The sequence below is a fragment of the Salmo salar genome, chromosome 09 (assembly GCF_965601325.2).
Source record: "Salmo salar chromosome 09, fSalSal1, whole genome shotgun sequence".
Taxonomy (NCBI): domain Eukaryota; kingdom Metazoa; phylum Chordata; class Actinopteri; order Salmoniformes; family Salmonidae; genus Salmo; species Salmo salar.
The window spans coordinates 37,345,131-37,368,992 of NC_138299.1; the positions used below are offsets into that span (position 1 = coordinate 37,345,131).

The window sequence follows — 23,862 nt, forward strand, 5'->3', positions numbered from 1 at the left end:
ATGTACAGTATATTCTTCTCCTAGCACACACTGGAACTGGCTAGAGGAAACCAGTTTGAGAGACACAGGTATAGATTACCATGAGCACAGAATTAAATAGAACACTAGAATGGACGTTGGCAACAAAACAGCCATCTTGGTCAGGAAAACGTTAATTCTAGAACCTGATCATATGTGGTAATATATTGTATGAAACAATTAACTTCATCATAGGATCTCCATAGCAGTGAGTGACCCACCCGTTGCTGGTCTGACTGGCTCTTCTTGGCCAGTATGTCTGGCTGGAGGCTGTCTGCTGAGATCAGTCTCTCTCTCAGCAGGGTCAGCTTGTTCCTGATTGACTTGCAGGCGTCCCCAAAGTCCTTTGTCCTAGAGATCAAACCCTAAAAGAAAGGACATATCAGAAATTAGGGGTTGCATCTAAAATGGCACCCCATTCCCTTATAATGCACTACATTCGACCAGAGCCCTATGACAAACACACCACACACACACACACACACATCACACAACACCACACACACACACAACACCCCACACAATACCACACCACATACCTGCAGTCTTGCTTTCCTCTGCAGCAGCTGGTTGTGCAGTAACTCCCTGTTCCTCACGGTGTCATTGAGCTCTGTCATTAGACTCTCTGCTCTGTCTGAGCCGAACACTGAACACAGCAGATCTCTCTTCAACAGCATCAAACGCAACTGCTCCTGCAGCTGCAGACTGTGCTTCAGCAACCTCTGTAGGGGGGGAATGAGTGAAATAGGGAAAGACAGTGAGGGAAAATAAAAAAAAATCAAATATATAGGCAGGGGATAAATCAAGAAAAGTGTGCAGATGGAAGACAGTAAAAGAGGGGATATTGAAAGGGGAAGGAGAGAAAAAGAGGGAGATACAAATAAAAATAATGATGTAAGAGGGAACACACCACAGATGAAAGCTATGTGTAGCAGAAATATGTGCCTCTAGTAGATAGATCACACATTTCCTGGTGTCAAAGTACAGCAAGCATAATCCTCAGATCTTTTTCACAGATCAGGGATTGATTGAGCTCCCTGACCTTTGCTGTCATTACTCCCATATATGGAGGGGAGTTTATATTAGAGGTCGACCGATTAATCGGAATGGCCGATTAACTAGGGCCGATTTCAAGTTTTCATAACAATCGGTAATCTGTATTTTTGGCCACCGATTTGACGCTTTTTTTTATTTTTATCTAAATATTTTTTAACTAGGCAAGTCAGTTAAGAACACATTCTTATTTTCAATGACGGCCTAGGAACGGTGGGTTAACTGCTTTGTTCAGGGGCAGAACGACAGATTTTTACCTTGTCAGCTTGGGGATGAAACCTTACGGTTAACTAGTCCAACGCTCTAACCACCTGCTTTACATTGCACTCCACGAGGAGCCTGCCTGTTACGCGAATGCAGTAAGAAGCCAAGGTAAGTTGCTAGCTAGCATTAAACTTATCTTATAAAAACAATCAATCAATCAATCATAATCACTAGTTAACTACACATGGTTGATGATATTACTAGTTTATCTAGCCTGTCCTGCGTTGCATATAATCGATGCGGTGCGCATTCGCGAAAAAGGTCTGTCGTTGCTCCAACTTGTACCTAACCATAAACATCAATGTCTTTTTTTAAATCAATACACAAGTATATACAGCGGGGGGAAAAAGTATTTGATCCCCTGCTGATTTTGTACGTTTGCCCACTGACAAAGAAATGATCAGTCTATAATTTTAATGGTAGGTTTATTTGAACAGTGAGAGACAGAATAACAACAAAAATATCCAGAAAAACGCATGTCAAAAATGTTATAAATTGATTTGCATTTTAATGAGGGAAATAAGTATTTGACCCCCTCTCAATCAGAAAGATTTCTGGCTCCCAGGTGTCTTTTATACAGGTAACGAGCTGAGATTAGGAGCACACTCTTAAAGGGAGTGCTTCTAACCGCAGCTTGTTACCTGTAAAAAAGACATGTCCACAGAAGCAATCAATCAGATTCCAAACTCTCCACCATGGCCAAGACCAAAGAGCTCTTCAAGGATGTCAGGGACAAGATTGTAGACCTACACAAGGCTGGAATGGGCTACAAGACCATCGCCAAGCAACTTGGTGAGAAGGTGACAACAGTTGGTGCGATTATTCGCAAATGGAAGAAACACTAAAGAACTGTCAATCTCCCTCGGCCTGGGGCTCCATGCAAGATCTCACCTCGTAGGGTTGCAATGATCATGAGAACGGTGAGGAATCAGCCCAGAACTACACGGGAGGATCTTGTCAATGATCTCAAGGCAGCTGGGACCAAGAAAACAATTGGTAACACACTACGCCGTGAAGGACTGAAATCCTGCAGCGCCAGCAAGGTCCCCCTGCTCAAGAATACATATACATGCCCATCTGAAGTTTGCCAATGAACATCTGAATGATTCAGAGGACAACTGGTGAAAGTGTTGTGGTTAGATGAGACCAAAATGGAGCTCTTTGGCATCAACTCAACTCGCCGTGTTTGGAGGAGGAGGAATGCTGCCTATGACCCCAAGAACACCATCTCCACCGTCAAACATGGAGGTGGAAACAGTCTTTGGGGGTGTTTTTCTGCTAAGGGGACAGGACAACTTCACCGCATCATTTGACGGGGCCATGTACTGTCAAATCTTGGGTGAGAACCTCCTTCCCTCAGCCAGGGCATTGAAAATGGGTCGTGGATGGGTATTCCAGCATGACAATGACCCAAAACACACGGCCAAGGCAACAAAGGAGTGGCTCAAGAAGAAGTACATTAAGGTCCTGGAGTGGCCTAGCCGGTCTCCAGACCTTAATCCCATAGAAAATATGTGGAGGGAGCTGAAGGTTCGAGTTGCCAAACGTCAGCCTCGAAACCTTAATGACTTGGAGAAGATCTGCAAAGAGGAGTGGGACAAAATCCCTCCTGAGATCTGTGCAAACCTGGTGGCCAACTACAAGAAACGTCTGACCTCTGTGATTGCCAACAAGGGTTTTGCCACCAAGTACTAAGTCATGTTTTGCAGAGGGGTCAAATACTTATTTCCCTCATTAAAATGGAAATCATTTTATAACATTTTTGAGTCAGGGTATATGCAACAGTTTGGGCCGCCTGGCTCGTTGCGAACTAATTTGCCAAAATTTTACGTAATTATGACATAACATTGAAGGTTGTGCAATGTAACAGGAACATTTACACTTATGGATGCCACCCGTTAGATAAAATACGGAACGGTTCCGTATTTCACTGAAAGAATAAACGTGATAGTTTCCGGATTCGACCATATTAATGACCTAAGGCTCGTGTTTCTGTGTGTTATTATGTTATAATTAAGTCTATGATTTGATAGAGCAGTCTGACTGAGCGATGGTAGGCACCAGCAGGCTCGTAAGCATTCATTCAAAATAGCACTTTCGTGCGTTTTGCCAGAAGCCCTTCGCAATGCATTGCGCTGTTTATGACTTCAAGCCTATCAACTCCCAAGATTAGGCTGGTGTAACCAATATGAAATGGCTAGCTAGTTAGCCGGGTGCACGCTAATAGCGTTTCAAACGTCACTCGCTCTGAGACTTGGAGTGGTTGTTCCCCTTGCTCTGCATGGGTAACGCTGCTTCGAGGGTGGCTGTTGTCGATGTGTTCCTGATTCGAGCCCAGGTAGGAGCGAGGAGAGGGACGGAAGCTATACTGTTACACTGGCAATACTAAAGTGCCTATAAGAACATCCAATAGTCAAAGGTATCTGAAATACAAATCGTATAGAGAGAAATAGTCCTATAATTCCTATAACTACAACCTAAAACTTCTTACCTGGGAATATTGAAGACTCATGTTAAAAGGAACCACCAGCTTTCATATGTTCTCATGTTCTGAGCAAGGAACTTAAACGTTAGCTTTCTTACATGGCACGTATTGCACTTTTACGTTCTTCTCCAACACTTTGTTTTTGCATTATTTAAACCAAATTGAACATGTTTCATTATTTATTTGAGGCTAAATAGATTTTATTGATGTATTATATTAAGTTCAAATAAGTGTTCATTCAGTATTGTTGTAATTGTCATTATTACAAATAAATAAATACATTTAAAAAATATATATATATAAAAAATAAAAATAAAAAACGGCCGATTAATCGGTACCGGCTTTTTTTGGGCCCCCAATAATCGGTATCGGCGTTGAAAAAAAATAAAATCATAGTCGGTCGACCTCTAGTTTATATTAGGAGGAAGTCATTTTCTGATGGAGAAGGCTAGGATGCGTGTGAAAGAAAGAATTACATACTTACCTGATTGGTTTGATATTAATAGTAAACTATTATATACTTAACTTAGAGTAAGACTGGCCTGCTAATACTGAGTTTTATGGTGTCCACTCCTGCTTCCTGCAGCTAGTCTGGGTGTCGAGGACATGGCTTTTACTAGAGATAGCATGAAGCTGACAATTGATTGATGTCTTGGTGATAAAAAACCAAACAGACACATTCCAGTTTATCAATAGTGGTGCATGTGAGAAATATGTCTCTGGTCTAACTGGGCCTGCATTCTATAGATGAGATTGTGTGTGTCACCGAGATAGAGATAGCCTGGAGGAATAGAACAAACATTCCATTGTTTGTTCTCATCCTTGCATCTGGGAAATTAGCCTGGAGAAGTAGAACACCCCCCCCCCCCCTCCTCGGGGGGGCCCCCCTCCTCGGGGGGGGGGGGGGGCGCAGCCATGGTTTAAGCAGTTTTAGGTTTGGTATATAAAGACCCGGTATTCTCTGTATGATTCAGACTCTCAGTCCGACAGTCAAGACTGATGGGCTGACAGTTTCATTAATGCAATAATTAATCGATATTAAATAAAGATGATTGTTTGAAGAAATTACCAAGTCTCTCTCAGTACTGAATTTCCACGACATGTGTCCCAAACGGCTCCCTGGTCAAAAATAGTGCTCCAAATAGAGAATACGGTGCTATTTGGGACGCATTCTAAGCCAATCTCTGTCCAGTACTGTATGTAGGGCTGATTACATTTCCCTAGCTGGCCTAATTAAGGTACCATGAATACTGAAGATCATCTGTTTTTCTCTTTTCATTATCATCTCCAGGCCTTAAGGGCCACAGTTACTACTGAGATTCAGACATTAATGTTCGCCCTTATGAACACAATCCTGGTTTAGCGGTTTGATTGACGGGAGTGACTCTTACTGTAAATATGCGTTTAACTTTTTCTCTATGCATTTTACTTTACTGTATTAAAATGATTTTGTTGTTTGTTTACGCCCTGCTACATCCCTTTTAAAGATGGAATCCGCATTAGGGGAGACAAGGCCACTGTCTGCCCAGGCACCTCTGTTATTGTTTTTACTTTGTGAATGAAATGAAAGTGTGGTGCATCCAGCAGTGTGTAAAACATTATTGCAGTACATATTCTGCTGTTCTATCGCGCGGGCAATGATGTACGAGGAAAAAAAAAAAAAAAAGTGTTAATTTTTTTGCAATAACTTGTTTGTTGTTGTAATATCCTAAACGAACATGGCAGTTTCGCCATTTAGGATTCCAGTTTTAAGCACATGAGCAAACACATTTCCCCATGCCTGGTGGAATAATAGTTGATTAAAATCAGTAGCAGTCTGCAGTGTGCTGTTCCTACCTGGATGTTCTGCACCAGCATGGCGACGTGTGAGAACTCAGACACTTCAGCAGAAGACTCCAGCACTTGAGAGACCACCTGACTCCACTGAGAGAATCCATGTAGAGGGTCCTGCAGCACTTGTCTCAGCACCAACTCTGAGTCCACACACAGCTTCATAGAACGACACTTCACACTGCACGGGGACAAAGGAAATGAGCATAAGACCGGTTAGATAGGGGTGCTTTTCATGCAAAGACCAAGATTGCTGAAGAGATTTTTTTAAATATTGTCTTTCACACTGAGTCAAAGGATAAAAAAAATGATGTATGTTTTAACTTTACATGAATTAAAGACATGTACTAGGGTTGGGTGGTATGCAGATTTTCATACCGGGGTATACGGTATTACCGGCAGTGAACACAAGGGGCGCTATATATATATAAAAAAAATATATATAAATATATATAAAAAAAATGTAAATATATATATTTACATTTACATTTTTTTATATATATTTATATATATATTTTTTATATATATAGCGCCCCTTGTAAATATGTAAATATATATATATATATATATATATACATATATACATATTTACAAGGGGCGCTATATATATAAAAAATCTATATATAAATATATATAAAAAAATGTAAATGTAAATATATATATTTACATTTTTTTTATATATATTTATATATTTTTTTTTTATATATATAGCGCCCCTTGTAAATATGTATATATATATATTTAGTATTTTGTTTTTTCGCACAAAAATAATTTAGGCAGCAAGGATCTTGATCAAGGAGCTAGCCACTCCAGATTCATAGCTGGACCCCTGAGCTGGAGATATAAATTATCTTACATAATTAACTTAGCAGCGGTGTAGCACGCACTCCCTGAGCATTAGGGTATTGAAAATCATCCCGTCCGTATTTCAAAAATACCCATGTATACGGTGTTAGGTTGTACTTTGAAATACTTGCTACACCAGAAGTTAATGGTTACATGTATGAGGAATGTACCGTACCAGTCAAAAGTTTGGACACACCTACTCAGTCAAGGGTCTTTCTTTATTGATACTATTTTCTACATTATATAATAATAGAGAATATATCAAAACTATGAAATAACATATGTAATCATGTAGTACTCCAAAAAGTGTTAAACAAATCTAAATATAGTTTATATTTGAGATTCTTCAAAGTAGCCACCCTTTGCCTTGATGACAGCTTTGCACACTCTTAGCTTTCTATCAACCAGATTCATGAGGTAGTCACCTGGAATGCATTTCATAAAAGTTCATTTGTGGAATTTCTTTCCTTCTTAATGAGTTTGAGCCAATCAGTTGTGTTGTGACAAGGTAGGGGGGGGGGTATAGAGAAGATAGCCCTATTTGGTAAAAGACCTAGTCCATATTATGTCATGAACAGCTCAAATAAGCAAAGAGAAACGACAGTCCATCATTACTTTAAGAAATGAAGGTCAGTCAAAGTTTCTTCAATTGCAGTCGCAAAAACCATCAAGCGCTATGATGAAACTGGCTCTTGTGATGACCGCCACAGGAAAGGAAGACCCAGAGTTACCTCTGCTGCAGAGGATAAGTTCAAAAGAGTTACCAGCCTCAGAAATTGCAGCCCAAATAAATGCTAGGTATCCCCCTTTCCCTTTACAGAGTTCAAGTAACAGACACATCTCAACATCAACTGTTCAGAATAGACTGCGTGAATCAGGCCTTCATGGTCGAATTGCTGCAAAGAAACCACTACTAAAGGACACCAATAAGAAGAAGAGAATTGCTTGGGCCACAAAACACGAGCAATAGATATTAGACCGGTGGAAATCTGTCCTTTGGTCTGATGAGTCCAAATTTGAGATTTTTGGTTCCAACTGCTGTGTCTTTGTGAGACACAGAGTAGGTGAACGGATGATCTCCGCATGTTATGCACTTTATTAGACCAAACAGAGGTGTTAGGATTCCTAACTGTCACATTAGTTACGACAAGTTAGAGCATGAAAAGGCATGGAACCTGATATCCTATCGAAGAAAAAGCACATCAGGCCTATATAGACAGTTGGTTTATGCAAATTCAGCTGAACCATCCCTCTGAAGGTGAATGTCAATAGTCTGAAAAATCATCTTCCTCTCCTTGTTCCTTCTTTGAATAGAAATCACTGAACAAGAGAGTGAGAGCAAATATGTCAGATGCCACCTCCCCAACTCTCTCACATTAGTTAATATGAAGTATCTTAGAGTATGGATAATGATGCATTCCCATTATACTTCACTACCTTTAAAAATATATATATATTTTTTTACATTTTAGTCATTTAGCAGACGCTCTTATCCAGAGCGACTTACAGTAGTGAATACATACATTCATTTAAAAAAATAAAAATAAAAATTGTACTGGCCCCCCGTGGGAATCGAACCCACAACCCTGGCATTGCACACACCATGCTGGCGTTGCAAACACCATGCTCTACCGACTGAGCCACAGGGAGTTAGTCTTGTCCCATCGCTGCAACTCCCATACGGACTTTCGAGAGGCGAAGGTCGAGAGCCATGCGTCCTCCCGAAACCCAACCCAATCCAACCAAGCTGCACTGCTTCTTGACACAATACCCGCTTAACCCGGAAGACAGCCGCACCAATGTGTCAGGGGAAACACGGTACACCCGGCGATCGTGTTAGCGTGCATTGCGCCCGGAACTCCACAGGAGTTGCTAGAGAGCGATGGGACAAGAACATCCCTGCTGGCCAAACCCTCCCCTAATCCGGACGACGCTGGGCCAATTGTGCGCCGCCCATGGGTATCACGGTCGCAGTCGGCTGCGATAAAGCCTGGACTCGAACCCTGAATTTCTAGCCTTAGACCACTGCGCCACTCGGGAGGCGTAGTTCACTACCTTTTACCAGTGCCGATAAGGCTCTGGTCAAAAGTAGTATACTAAATAGGGGATATGGTTCCATTTGGGACACATCCTCCATGTCAACTCACCTCTGCTGTTCTTTCACCACAGCCAGGACGTCATCAGAGAGATGCTGCGAATCTTGGGAAAAGCGGAAGAGTTCTTTAAGCTGGGCCTTGAGGTGCTCCACCTGAGATTCCTCTGCCAATAAAGTATTCCGGATGTTCTGAGTGGAGGAATACCAACAGAGAGAAATAAGGAAAAAAGGAAAAATACACATCACAGTGCATATTACCTTTTTGAGCCCTGGTCAAAAGTAGTGCATTATAAATGGAATAGGGAACCATTTGGGACATATCCAGAGACAAGGCTAGACCACCTGGCAGCTCATTCTCTACACCCAAACAATCACACACCAACATCAACAACCAAATTGGCATAAACACCAACTTGAGTTTGAGTTCATTTATTTTTTTATGTTCACAAGTCTGATTGGCCTTTAGCCATGTCTTAATGTTTTTTTGTGAAGGTGTGATAGGTGGTGCAGTTGTGTGTGTCTGATGTCAGTGTATTCCAGAGAAAGCAGATTGACGAAAGGTGCTTTTCCTTGAATACAAGACATGCGTCAGTGTATTGCACAAGATTTTCCCAACTCAGGAACTCGTGCTTTCTGAGGATGTAACAGTGATGATGGATATTGAGCTTTCAATCAAGCACGTTGAGAGCCTGTTTGTAGACATTCTGAATGTTGTACAGCGAGCTTGGGTCCAACTAGTCAAGCAGTATAATAAGTGGGGGAATATCATAGCATTGAAGTACAGTTTTGCTACCTCTTTAGTCAAACAATTTCATATGAATTGCAAATTAGCTAGGTTGAATTTGGCTATTTGAGTTCCCCTTTTCGCCTGCTTTGCTTTTTTTTTTTTTTAAAGAGGTTGGAATCAAGTATGATGCCAAGGTACTTAACATGGAATACCACCTGGAGCTTCTCCCCTGACACACAGACATCTGGCTCAGTAGCATCAGTTGTCCTCTTTGTGAACAACATGCAGACTGTTTTTTTCACATTGAGATGCAAACATGAGTCACTGAGCCACTTTGTAACCTGGACCATTACAGTAGTGAGTTCTTGTGCAGCTTGTTGTTTGCTCTTTGCATGCACATATATCACTGTATCATCTGCATACATTTGAACTTCAGATCCAGTACAGACAGAAGGCAGATCATTAATGTACAGGCTGAACAAGAGGGGCCTCAGTAGTGACCCTTGGGGCACGCCCAATTAATTTCCTCCTTTGCCAGAGTTAACCGATTACAGCCTCAGGGGGCTCTTGGTGCCTGCTGCTTTCATTCCACTAAGGTGAATTGTCAAGAATGCTTTTGTTTGTTGAGGATTAAAAGAGTGGTTAAGAACTGCTTGCCTCATCTGCCAGCTTTGGCTTCTCAGTCTGATCAAAATATTCTACAGTGGCTTCCTAGACTCACTTCCTAGACTCACTTCCTAGACTCACTTCCTAGACTCACTTCCTAGACTCCATCTTCACTGATCTGAACAGACGCAGGTTGACGTTTATTGTCATGAGTTGGAGGCAGAACTGAGCAATTTCCCCTTAGATAGGCCAGCTGCAAATTAAAAATTGTCTATATTGTAAAAAATGTATGAACAAAAATTTGAGCTTTTTGGTCTTAATTTAAGGTTAGGCTTATCAATTTGGTTAAGGTCAGGGTTAAGGTTAGGTTTAAAATCAGATTTCATGACATTGTGGCTGTGCCAGCTAGTGAACACTGCAGAGCTGCCTCCAGAATAAGATTCATGATGAAAAACACTAACCTACTGAAGAGACAGGACAGGTGTAAGCAATGTACTGAAAGCCTATGGAGGCATTTCCTTTCATCTGTCCCATTTATTCACATCAGTGAGGATGAAGTACAATAAATAACAAAAATAAGCGACTTTAAACTATTGATACACATAGACTGTTGGAACCTGTCCTACCACACCTGCCCACAACATGTACGTTTTTACTGTAAGGTTACAATACCAGCCCACAATCATTATCTTCTCTCTCATTTCCACCACACCTCTCCCAGGCATTCAGCCAGAGGGCAATTCCTGCCAAGTAATAGTTAGAGCAACCACCCATGCAGTGTCAAACCCTTGTTGTAGCTAGTAACTAAAGCTGTAAACCATAGGGTTGAGGAGTGAAAGTGGCATAGAGAACTGTCAGAGAGAGAGATGATACAGGAAGTAATAGAGAGAGTGAGCCCAAACCCACCATGTATTTCCTCCACTGCCCAACCATCTGTTCCTCAATCCTGTCTACCTCCCTGGCTGTCTCCAGATCTCCGGTCCTGTCTCCCTCCCTGGCTGTCTCCAGGTCTCTGGTCCTGTCTCCCTCCCTGGCTGTCTCCAGGTCTCTGGTCCTGTCTCCCTCCCTGGCTGTCTCCAGGTCTCTGGTCCTGTCTCCCTCCCTGGCTGTCTCCAGGTCTCTGGTCAGTCTGTGGAGCAGGCCCCGGAGCTGCCCGATGTCCTCCCCCAGGCGCTGGCAGCGGCTCTGGTACTGGCTCTGAGAGTCCAGGCTGCTCTTCAGGCCCTCTCCAACCTCACACAGGCTCTGTCTCAGCCTCTGCCAGTCCAGACGCAGCTCCTCTGCTTCCTCCACCACCACATCCGCCCCCCCGGGGGACGTGTTGGCCCGCACTGCCTCCGCCATGACCTCGATGTGCTGCAGCGTCCTCTCTTCACTGGCCACGTTGTCATCCAGGGTCTGACAGAGGAGAAAGGGTTAGGCTGTGTCCTGATTCTCTACCCTACTGACCCTTTATCATATTCTTTCAAATCCATGACACAAAACTAAGGAAATTACAGGTTGTTCTTAGCATGGTATGTGTCCCTCCCAGCAGAATCAAATCAAGTCAAATCAAACCTTATTTAAAATGCATTTCAAATTGCAACACACTTTACAGTAAAACAATATTAAACAAAAAAACCAGAAGGTAATAAAAGAACAGTGACGTGACTAGAGTAAACTCTCACCTGTCCCTCCCAGAAGTCATGTGACTAGGGTGTACTTCTCTCACCTGTCCCTCCCAGAAGTCATGTGACTAGGGTGTACTTCTCTCACCTGTAGGGCTCGGAGTTTGTTCTCGGCTGTGTCCTCTGTCTCAGTGAGGGTGTTGAGCTCCTTAGTCTTGGACACCAGCCAGGCCTGGAACTTCAGGACGTCTCTCTGGTACATCTGGTGCTCTTCAGCCATCTTCTGCAGCACCGACAGCCTCTCCTGTTGAAATTAAAATCTGGGATTAGTACATATATTTTTTCACTTAAAAATGTGTGATATAGCCATTGATTGTTGTTTTTCAAATCCCAGTTTGCCCCTTTAAAAGCCAAGTAACCTTTCTAAAAAAAAAAATTTTTAAACACTAATTCAGTATTTACTATTTTATGAGGATCCCCATTAGCTACTGCTGAAGCAGCAGTTAGTCTTCCTGGGGTCCACGATGCTCTATGACAATAACGGAACCAGAGAATGAGCTAATAAAAGGAAAGAAACCCTTATCAATATGGAGCAGATACATGCAAATAGCTTTGAATAAAGAAACCTCATTGGTGTACTGGGGAATAGTAGAATAGCATCTTATTCAGAATAGCATTTTATTTAACTTAGATTAGAACTAGCTGGTCCATCTTCTTTCGAAGTGTAGGGGAAGAAATGTGCTCCTCTATTAAGCAACAACTTCAATATGAAAGAGAACATCAATCATTACAATGACATTCCCCCTTGGACCAAACACACGGCTCTGCCACGAGCTAAAGGATGTTCAAATGGGCCAGGAGCACCGAAAGACCTTTTGAAAAGAGAGAGAGACAGAGGAGAGGACTATTGTTGGCTCCGTCCTGTCAGATGTTTCAAAGAGCAATGAAACGCAGATAGAAACAGGAATGGCATTGTCTTGATAGTGTGAAAAAGAGAACAGAGAAACTATACAACAAAAGAAAGCTTAGCACAAATTGAAGAGTATTTACCAACAACATTCAGAGACACAGACTTAACTCTGAGAACGTAGAAGTTAATGTACTCTGCAGCCGTCAGCCTGTCTGCCTGTCTGTCTGTCTGCCTGCCTGTCTGTCTGTATGCGATTACAACGGCAACAAGGTTTTAATCATTACATTATGTTTGCTATATAGCCTACCCTGACAGTAATCGTGGTGTACACATTATATCCCTTAGCTCTATACAGGAATGCTAGCCTGGGTTTTGAGCAGAGAAATCGAGGGGATGGGTGGAAAGACTTTGAATGAGAGTCATCAGAAAGCCTCCATTATACTACACACGCAAACACACACACCTCAGCTTTGTCCCGTATGCTGTTATAGGCCAGCTGGAGTCTCTCCTGTGCTTCCTGGTCCACACTGGGATCCTGGATGCGGTTGTTCAGCGCTGCAGCCTCGTCCACCAGCCTCTCCAGCAACAGTGCCTGGTTCTGGACGTCACTCAGCAGGATGCGCTGGTTGTCCACCTGGAACACACACCACACACACGTTAGATTACATTACATTAGGGTGGCTTTTGAAATTTGTATCTATAATAAAACATAATGCAAGTCCTTTATACTGCAAAAAGTTATGTTTATGCATTATTTAAAGGGCTTGGGCTAAGCACATTGGCTTGTCCCAGTAGTGATGTGTAGAGTCGTAGTGACATGTTTTGGGGATTTAGAGATACACTACATGACCAAAAGTATGTGGACACCTGCTTGTTCAACATCTCATTCCAAAATCATGGGTATTAATATGGAGTTGGTCCCCCCTTTGCTGCTATAACAGCCTCCCATCTTCTGGGAAGGCTTTCCACTATATGTTGTAACATTACTGTGGAGACTTGCTTCCATTTAGCCACAAGAGCATTAGTGAGGTCAGCACTGATGCTGGGCTATTAGTCCTGGCTCACAGTTGGCATACCAATTCATCCCAATGGTGTTTGATGGGGATGAGGTCAGGGCTCAGTGCAGGCCAGTCAAGTTCTTCCACACCGATCTCAACAAACTATTTCTGTATGGACCTCGTTTTGTGCATGGGGGCAATGTCATGCTAAAACAGGAAAGGGTCTTCCCCCAAACTGTTGCCACAAAGTTGGAAGCACAGAATCATCTAGAATGTCACCGTATGCTGTAGCGGTAAGATTTCCCTTCACTGGAACTAAGGGGCCTAGCCCGAACCACTGAGCTCTTTTGTAAGGCCATTCTAATGCCAATGTTTGTCTATGCAGATTGCATGGCTGTGTGCTCGATTTCATTCACCTGTCAGCAATGGGTGTGGCTGAAAGAGCCAAATCCACTGATTTGAAGGGGTGTCCACATACTTTTGCATATATAGTGTATCTATTATTTTGAGTGCTATAAAGTAAACAAAGGTATTTCATGTACTGTATAGATCAGGTATAGAGCAATACATTAGGATAATAAAATACTTTTTTTTTTTACTAGTATAACATCTGTCCCTCAGTTTTATGTCATTGGTGTTACCACCTTGAAAATGACTCATTACAAAGATATACAAGGACCTTGAGCATTCTCTCCAGTGACAAACTGTTATCGGGGTAGAGGTCTATATTAAAGAAAATTATTAGCTAATTTGAGGATTCCATTGATCATTTGGTGGGTCGAAATCCAAATTGTCACTTGGTGTTAGTCAATTTAAATGAAGAGAAATAACATTGTGAGCAAAATGATTAATCAAATCACTTTAGTAAATTACATTTAAAGGGTTGATGACCTTAGATTTGAGCCTTTCTTGCCTCCATTTCAGAAAATCCTCATTTACCAAAAAATGTCTATTTACTACTCTTACTGGTGGCACAATGTTATCTTAAATGGTACAAATGATTTAAAGTAATTAAGCTACCATATCAGTTGATTTAGAATAGGAAGATGTACCCAAATACATTTAAATAAATACAAATGTAGAAAAATGAAGTTCATTATTTCCAAAATGTCAATCCCAAATGCCACCGTAATTGAAGAACGACCCATTGGACACTTTCCAGCTGGAACTTTGTGCATCAGCAAGCTAGCTCTTCTATAGGTTTAATAGGCAGCATTCATTGGTTAAATTTATGTGGCTAGAGTTTTCAACTATGAACTCAGAGATGGCTTCCTACAAGAAGTAGGAATCTAACAGCCTATCAACACAGTTCAAGCTAGGCTACTGAAATGGTACCAGTAGTATTACCTCTCTTCCCCTGGCTAAACATCACTATTGTTGACACCCAACACCTGGTGTGTTTGCTCACCTGCCACAATTTCTCCTTCACCCCCAGCTGCAGCTCCACCTCTGGCTCCAGACTGCGACGCACGCTGACCAGCCACATCTCAAACTCCTCATACGCCTTCAGGTACTCACTCCAGTGCAGCCACACCCACTCTATACGGCTGAGGAAGAGGAGATGGAATGGTAGGTAAGACTTTATAATCATGAACAAGCATGTATAAACGATTTATATACAATTATCAATAAGTATTTCATTATGAAATACTTAAGCATTTATGAAGGCATATTCAAGGTGACACACAATAGACCTCCGAAAACTGATATGTGTAGCTATATGGCTTAAAAAAAATATATATTTTTTTAAACAAGGCCTTCTGCTGTGACTATGTAATTAAAAAAATATGTGTAAACTACTGGAAGGAATATATTCACTCATGCCTACATTATCCATGTGTTGGTAACATATCCTGGTGTCTACACACGGACGACTCTCTTTCTAAAAGAGAAAGGAGGCTTAATACTAATTGTGGTTTCTTTTTAAAGAAACATTATAGTAATTCACCTGCCATTTTCAGCTCTCATAGAAGTCATGGAAGGTCATAGGGGTCGTGGAGGAGTCATGAGTTAGCCTACCTGTGGCAGTGGATGATGTAGGTGCAGGTCTCCTCCCATAATGCTTTGAGTTCTTTGAGTCTGGCGTGGGTGATGTTCCTCGTCTCCTGGTTACCGTCCTGCAGTAAGACCTCTGCAGCCACAAGCACCTTGTCAAACTTCACATGACCCTCGTGCTCCGACTGGTGGATTTTCTGACCACCAATAACACACAGGAGAGGCTTGATGAGATCAAGAATTTTGTGATGAGAGATAATAATGTGATCAAGCATACAGAAGCTTCCCTCGAGGGAAACAAACCTGAGAGAATGGTGGAAGCAACGGAACGAAAAAGGAGAGTTGGAATTAAACTAATGTAGAGGCCGGCTCTGGTTTCACATACCAAGGTTCTACTGTATTACAGGGTTTAAAGTTGAGTGGCCAGTTGAGGACAGCCATAACCACAGCCATGCTGGAAAGGACAATGTGAAAAGATGTATCCGAGCCTGCACAGTATGGTTGAGGCTGGCTCAATAGTGGGAAACAGGTATTTGACCCTCGGTCACGCTGTCTCTCTGAGCCTGTGTCAGTAGGGCTGGGCAGTATAGCGGTATTTTACTACAGTACCAGTCAAAAGTTTGGACACACCTACTCATTCAAGGGTTTTTCTTTATTTTTATTATTTTCTACATTGTAGAATAATAGTGAAGACATCAAAACTATTAAATAACACATATGGAATCATGTAGTACCCCAAAAAAGTGTTTAACAAATTAAAATATATTCTATATTTGAGATTCTTCAAAGTAGCCACCCTTTGCCTTGATGACAGCTTTGCACACTTTTGGCATTCTCTCAACCAGCTTAATGAGGTAGTCACCAAGAAGGCATTTCAATTAACAGGTGTGCCTTGTTAAAAGTTCATTTGTGTAATTTCTTTCCTTCTTAATGCGTTTGAGCCAATCAGTTGTGTTGTGACAAGGTATGGGTGGTATACAGAAGATAGCCCTATTTGGCAAAAAACCAAGTCCATATTATGGCAAGAACAGCTCAAAAAAGCAAAGAGAAACAACAGTCCATCATTACTTTAAGACATGAAGGTCAGTCAATCTGGAAAATTTCAAGAACTTTGAAAGTTTCTTCAAGTGCAGTCACAAAAACCATCAAGCGCTATGATGAAACTGGCTCTCATGAGGACCACCACAGGAAAGGAAGACCCAGAGTTACCTCTGCTGCAGAGGATAAGTTCAATAGAGTTACCAGCCTCAGAAATTGCAGCCCAAATAAATGCTAGGTATCCCCCTTTACCTTTACAGAGTTCAAGTAACAGACACATCTCAACATCAACTGTTCAGAATAGACTGCATGAATCAGGCCTTCATGGTCGAATTGCTGCAAAGAAACCACTACTAAAGGACACCAATAATAAGAAGAGACTTGCTTGGGCCAAGAAAGACGAGCAATGAACATTGAGATGCAGAGTAGGTGAACGGATGATCTCCACATGTGTGATTCCCACCGTGAAGCATGGAGGAGGAGGTGTAATGGTGCTTTGCTGGTGACACTGTTGGGTGATTTATTTAGAATTCAAGACACACTTAACCAGCGTGGCTACCACAGCATTCTGCAGCGATGTGCCTTCCCATCTGGTTTGCGCTTAGTGGGACTATAATTTCTTTCAACAGGACAATAACCCAACACACACCTCCAGGCTGTGTAAGGCCTATTTGAACAAGAAGGAGAGTGATGGAGTGCTGCATCAGATTACCTGGCCTCCACAATTACCCAACCTCAACCCAATTGAGATAGGTTGGGATGAGTTGGACCGCAGAGTGAAGGAAAAGCAGCCAACAAGTGCTCAGCATATGTGAGAACTCCTTCAAGACTGTTGGAAAGGCATTCCTACCTTCTATAACGGTATTTGAATGTTTGGCCTCTCTCTCTGTCAAAGAGGAATAGGCGAAGCATGAATATGTTGGCTACATGAAGAAATATTTAATGTAGCCAAAGATTATAGGGTTCCCTGGGAAAAACTGACCATCACATTGGTTCCTACCTTGTCACATTAACTCCTCCCTGGCAATTTCATTCATTGTTATGTCAAACACCACTGAATTCAAAGTGCTCACTATTATTTATATTCTAACTATAGAATTAGAATGAACTTTCTATTTACAAGTTCACTCAAGTGTTTAGATCTAAATAGCAAGTCGAATCACAATTGCAACATTTGGTTAAAAATTGCCCATATTGTGCTACGTGGCAGAGTGAAAATGTTCTCAAATGAGTGCAGGAAATGCAGAAATTGATGGAAATGCAGGAAATTTGTTTTGGTTGAAGTTGACCTGAACAGTATAAAACAATCAAAATGGAGAAAGACCCATTGAAATCACTTAGAATGTATGTCTTGCCACTGTAGGGTCACTCACTGCTCATAAAGCAAAGTTAGAAATGGTATTATTCAAAAACATAAAACACCATTAAAAAATGTTATAAATTCTGTGATACGTTTTGGCCATATTGCCCAGCCCTAGTAGTTAGTGTCAGTAGTTAGCAGTGTCAGTAGTTAGTTATGGTGAGACCCAACCCTGTCTCTCTGTGCTTATGTCAGTAGTTACTGTCAGTACTTAGTTAGGGTTGGGTCTCACCCTGTCTCTCTGAGCCTGTGTCAGTACTTAGTTAGGGATGGGTCCCACCCTGTCTCTCTGAGCCTGTGTCAGTACTTAGTTAGGGATGGGTCTCACCCTGTCTCTCTGAGCCTGTGTCAGTACTTAGTTAGGGATGGGTCCCACCCTGTCTCTCTGAGCCTGTGTCAGTACTTAGTTAGGGATGGGTCTCACCCTGTCTCTCTGAGCCTGTGTCAGTACTTAGTTAGGGATGGGTCTCACCCTGTCTCTCTGAGCCTGTGTCAGTACTTAGTTAGGGATGGGTCCCACCCTGTCTCTCTGAGCCTGTGTCAGTACTTAGTTAGGGATGGGTCCCACCCTGTCTCTCTGAGCCTGTGTCAGTACTTAGTTAGGGATGGGTCTCACCCTGTCTCTCTGAGCCTGTGTCAGTACTTAGTTAGGGATGGGTCCCACCCTGTCTCTCTGAGCCTGTGTCAGTACTTAGTTAAGGATGGGTCCCACCCTGTCTCTCTGAGCCTGTGTCAGTACTTAGTTAGGGATGGGTCTCACCCTGTCTCTCTGAGCCTGTGTCAGTACTTAGTTAGGGATGGGTCTCACCCTGTCTCTCTGAGCCTGTGTCAGTACTTAGTTAGGGATGGGTCTCACCCTGTCTCTCTGAGCCTGTGTCAGTACTTAGTTAGGGATGGGTCCCACCCTGTCTCTCTGAGCCTGTGTCAGTACTTAGTTAGGGATGGGTCCCACCCTGTCTCTCTGAGCCTGTGTCAGTACTTAGTTAGGGATGGGTCTCACCCTGTCTCTCTGAGCCTGTGTCAGTACTTAGTTAGGGATGGGTCTCACCCTGTCTCTCTGAGCCTGTGTCAGTACTTAGTTAGGGATGGGTCCCACCCTAGGGATGGGTCCCACCCTGTCTCTCTGAGCCTGTGTCAGTACTTAGTTAGGGATGGGTCTCACCCTGTCTCTCTGAGCCTGTGTCAGTACTTAGTTAGGTTTGGGTCTCACCCTGTCTCTCTGAGCCTGTGTCAGTACTTAGTTAGGTTTGGGTCTCACCCTGTCTCTCTGAGCCTGTGTCAGTACTTAGTTAGGGTTGGGCCTTACTCTAACTACTGACACAGACTCAGAGAGACAGTGAGACCCAACCTTAAACTACTGACACTACTAACTACCACTGACACTAACTACTGTCACAGGCTCAGAGAGACAGGGTTTGGTCTCACTGGCTCTCTGAGCCTGTCTGTAGTTAGAGTCAGTCGTTAGTTAGTTGGTGAGACCCAACCCTAACTAAGCACTGACACAGGCTCAGAGAGACAGGGTGAGACCCATCCCTAACTAAGTACTGACACAGGCTCAGAGAGACAGGGTGAGACCCATCCCTAACTAAGTACTGACACAGGCTCAGAGAGACAGGGTGAGACCCAACCCTAACTAAGTACTGACACAGGCTCAGAGAGACAGGGTGAGACCCATCCCTAACTAAGTACTGACACAGGCTCAGAGAGACAGGGTGAGACCCATCCCTAACTAAGTACTGACACAGGCTCAGAGAGACAGGGTGAGACCCATCCCTAACTAAGTACTGACACAGGCTCAGAGAGACAGGGTGAGACCCATCCCTAACTAAGTACTGACACAGGCTCAGAGAGACAGGGTGAGACCCAACCCTAACTAAGCACTGACACAGGCTCAGAGAGACAGGGTGAGACGCAACCCTGTCTCTCTGAGCCTGTGTCAGGAGTAGTTAGTAGTGTCAGTAGTAGTGAGTAGTGTCAGTGGTAGTGAGTAGTGTCAGGGGTAGTTAGTAGTGTCAGGGGTAGTTAGTAGTGTCAGGGGTAGTTAGTAGTGTCAGGGGTAGTTAGTAGTGTCAGGGGTAGTTAGTAGTGTCAGGGGTAGTTAGTAGTGTCAGTGGTAGTTAGTAGTGTCAGGAGTAGTTAGTAGTGTCAGGGGTAGTTAGTAGTGTCAGGGGTAGTTAGTAGTGTCAGGAGTAGTTAGTAGTGTCAGTAGTGCCAGGAGTAGTTAGTAGTGCCAGGAGTAGTTAGTAGTGTCAGGAGTAGTTAGTAGTGTCAGGAGTAGTTAGTAGTGTCAGGAGTAGTTAGTAGTGTCAGGAGTAGTGTCAATAGTAATTAGTAGTGACAGGAGTAGTTAGTAGTGTCAGTGGTAGGTTGTGTCAGTGGTAGGTTGTGTCAGTGGTAGTTAGTAGTGCCAGGAGTAGTTAGTAGTGTCAGGAGTAGTTAGTAGTGTCAGGAGTAGTTAGTAGTGTCAGGAGTAGTTAGTAGTGCCAGTGGTAGTTAGTAGTGCCAGTGGTAGTTAGTAGTGCCAGTGGTAGTTAGTAGTGCCAGGGGTAGTTAGTAGTGTCAGGAGTAGTTAGTAGTGTCAGGAGTAGTTAGTAGTGTCAGGAGTAGTTAGTAGTGTCAGGAGTAGTTAGTAGTGTCAGGAGTAGTTAGTAGTGTCAGTGGTTGGGTCAGTAGTTGGTTCGGGTTGGGTCTCACCTCTGTCTCTCTGAGTCTGGCCTCAAGGGCGGCCCGGGGGCCCTGGGTGTTGTCGTTGAGCCGGAGCCGCTCCTGGACGGCCTTCATCCAGGACATAGCTGCCTCCAGGCTCTCCCTAAAGAGGATCTCCTGCTGCTCCTGATGAGTCATCTGGACACACCAGCCTGTGGAGGAGAGGAGAGACATTTAAAACAGGCATTCGAAAAACAACAACAGCCACCCCACCACTTGTTTTGGTAAACAGCTGAATAATGGGGCTAAAGAAATGTAACCGCTCTCAAATTCTGCCTGTGGTGAAGTACAGAGAAGATAGGTATTTAAAAGGAAGTGTGTGTGTGTGTGTGTGTGTGTGTGTGTGTGTGTGTGTGTGTGTGTGTGTGTGTGTGTGTGTGTGTGTGTGTGCAGAGCCCATTAGTAAATAGAAAGCTTTTGTCAGATGATCAACTGGAGATAGACTACCACCAACAACACAGAAGTATAGAAGTGATACTGCTGCATGTCTTTTTTTCCTCATGTTGCAACCAACTGACTCACAGCTGTAAATTCTGAATGTACAGTATAGGTATCAGTCAAAAGTTTGGACACACCTACTCATTCAAGGGTTTTTCTTTATTTTTACTACTTCTACATTGTAAAATAATAGTGAAGACATCAAAACTATGAAATAACACATATGGACTGATGTAGTAACCAAAAAAGTGTTAAATCAAAATATATGTTATATTTGAGATTCTTCAAAGTAGCCACCCTTCGCCTTGATGACAGCTTTGCACACTCATGGCATTCTCTCAACCAGGTTCATGAGTTCGTCACCGGGAATGCATAACAATTAACAGGTGTGCCTTGTTAAAAGTTAATTTGTGGAATTTCTTTCCCTCTTAATGCGTTTGAGCCACTCAGTTGTGCTGTGACAAGGTAGGGTTGGTATACAGAAGATAGCCCTATTTGGTAAAATACCAAGTCCATATTATGGCAAGAACAGCTCAAATTAGCAAAGAGAAACCACAGACTTGGTCATTTACCAAACAGGGCTATCTTCTGTATACCACCCCTACCTTGTCACAACACAACTGATTGGCTCAAACGCATTAAAAAGAAAATAAATTCCACAAATTAACATTTAACAAAGCACACCTGTTAACTGAAATGCATTCCAGGTGACTATGCATTCCAGGTGACAACCTCATGAAGCTGGTTGAGACAATGCCAAAAGTGTGCAAAGCTGTCATCAACGCAAAGGGTGGCTACTTTGAAGAATCTCAAATATATTTTGATTTGTTCAACACTTTTTTGGTTACTACATGATTCCATGTGTTATTTCATTGTGTTTATGTCTTCATTATTATTCTATAACGTGGAAAATAGTACAAATAAAGAAAAACCCTTGAATGAGTTAGGTGTGTCCAACAATATCACTGCCTAGGTCTAGGCCTACTTCTTGGCTCCACGGTTTCTTCAGAGAAGACATAGCATTACTTTACTTGGGAGGATCGCTCACACAGCCTACATAACATAACTCGTCTGATCAAAGAACACACCACAAAATAAATCATTGAAGGGTGTAATCAACATACTTCAGTCAGTGCTGCACTGTTGAATCCGGCTATGAAGGAATGAGGGTGGTGCATTAAAGCATACCTATGACCAATTAGCATACAAGTGGAATGTGAACTAACAATGACGTTGTAGTGTAATGAGGTGTTATCAATCTATTTGACATGATGGTCTGTATGAGTGTAAAAGACAGTACTTTCAATGTTTATACTACTCTCCCAAGGTAAGAATATAATATAAAATAATAGAATAGAATGCATTGCAGGCCTAGTCATGACAATACAATGTTAGGAAGGAAAGAAGGGCGGTTTGAAGGGCACCGCAGGGAAGACACAAAATCGGCCCGAATGAGCAATTTTCCTGCGTGACTCATTTTCCCCCACCACAAAATTCCTCATAATAAGCCCCAAGTTCCTCTGTCTACAGCGAATCTTTTAATATTCTCTGTGAATGAAGAATAACATGAACAAAACCATACAATAGTAATTAATGCGATATTTTAATGGATGAACTAAACTTACCGATGTTCCAAAGTCAATAATAATAAAGTCTAATAGACAAAGTTAAAAAGTGTATTTTGAGAGTTTACAAGTAGGCTGCGCCCCTCCCCTCCTCGCGACATCTGCTGTCTGACAGCTCAAGCTTCGTAAACGTAAATAAGCTCGCGACCGACTGCTACTTTTCACGCGCTCTTCATCAAGGCTACATTGTATCAATCTCAGACGGCGTTATAATTATGTGTTGACTGAGACGATCGGCATTCGTTAACCGAAGAAGTCCAAATAACTTTTATGGAAATAGCAGAATAACGACTGGAGCAAAAATCTATTTCAGGACATTTGTAAACCTTTATAGCTATAACCAAAGAGGTTTCAAATTAAAACGTTTGATATTGGGATATAACCTATAGCGGGATATACATACTATTCCTAGGCTAGGCCTACTGTAGTCGAACAAGGGATCTTGTAACGATGGAGTCCATCATTTATCATGCTCTTTTCTGTACAAATATCCATAACACAAACTGCCCTATCGATAACCGAAATAATAGTCGATATGAAATGAAGAACAGACTTACCGATACCTGTGCATCTGGTGAAAGTAGCAACTAGCGTGCCTGAACACAAATGAGCTGATATGTACTGTAAACTTGTAGCATACACAGGAAGTACAGGCAGATGCCTCTCTACTATATCTGCATTGGCTGGCCGACCAGATTTAGCCAGAGGAGAGCAGCAAATCCGCAACTGATAATCGTGGGGCGTGAGCGTCCTACGTCAACAATTCAAACTGAAAGGCGTACCCTGGAGAGTAGACATACTGGGCGCGTTCCTCTGCCCAGACGTTGTTGACGCCTGCCAGGTTTTACAAAGCCTGGAGAGGTATTTTACGTATCAGCTAATCATATCATATGTTATAGCAATCTGTCAGTCAACGACAGTCAATAACGTAGCAAGCAACCATTGATTTATGCGTCATATGGGAACGCGATGCGACCAGTGAGTGTGGCCTACTGTAAATCGTGTGATGAGTCGGTGTATAGTCTCTGAACAGTTGGAATTATTGCTTACACAATTGTCAGTTGAAAATAATTTCAAACAGCAACATTTAGCATGAAACACATGTAATCAATATTTTATTACCACCAAATTATACAATAAATACATTATTTTATTTTCATCATCAACAATATCCACATTGAGTGATGCAGGAAAATATATTCCTTTACCGACTCCTCCTCTATTCAAAATGGAATGGCAAAGGTAGTGTATGGTTTCACAA

At 42.4% G+C, this 23,862-nt stretch overlaps 1 protein-coding gene across 4 annotated transcripts in view; it reads right to left on the minus strand.

Moving 5' to 3' along the window:
• LOC106611262 (uncharacterized) overlaps positions 1-23,287 on the minus strand; it is a 38,207-nt gene extending 14,920 nt beyond the window's left edge. For 2 of the 4 annotated variants that reach the window (XM_082955754.1, XM_014211276.3), the window contains exons 1-11: positions 23,159-23,287; positions 20,527-20,690; positions 15,459-15,631; positions 14,848-14,986; positions 12,905-13,075; positions 11,680-11,835; positions 10,831-11,322; positions 8,644-8,780; positions 5,657-5,831; positions 558-740; positions 240-383 (exon numbers count right to left, since the gene is read on the minus strand). In XM_082955754.1, the coding sequence (XP_082811880.1) occupies positions 240-383; positions 558-740; positions 5,657-5,831; positions 8,644-8,780; positions 10,831-11,322; positions 11,680-11,835; positions 12,905-13,075; positions 14,848-14,986; positions 15,459-15,631; positions 20,527-20,676 (1,920 nt within the window). In that variant the 5' untranslated portion in view covers positions 20,677-20,690; positions 23,159-23,287. Of the gene's footprint in view, positions 1-239; positions 384-557; positions 741-5,656; positions 5,832-8,643; positions 8,781-10,830; positions 11,323-11,679; positions 11,836-12,904; positions 13,076-14,847; positions 14,987-15,458; positions 15,632-20,526; positions 20,691-22,601; positions 22,710-23,158 lie in introns of those variants that run through there. The other 2 variants (XM_045723613.2, XM_082955755.1) reach the window with 2 other exon arrangements.
• Between the last annotated feature and the right edge of the window lie 575 nt (positions 23,288-23,862).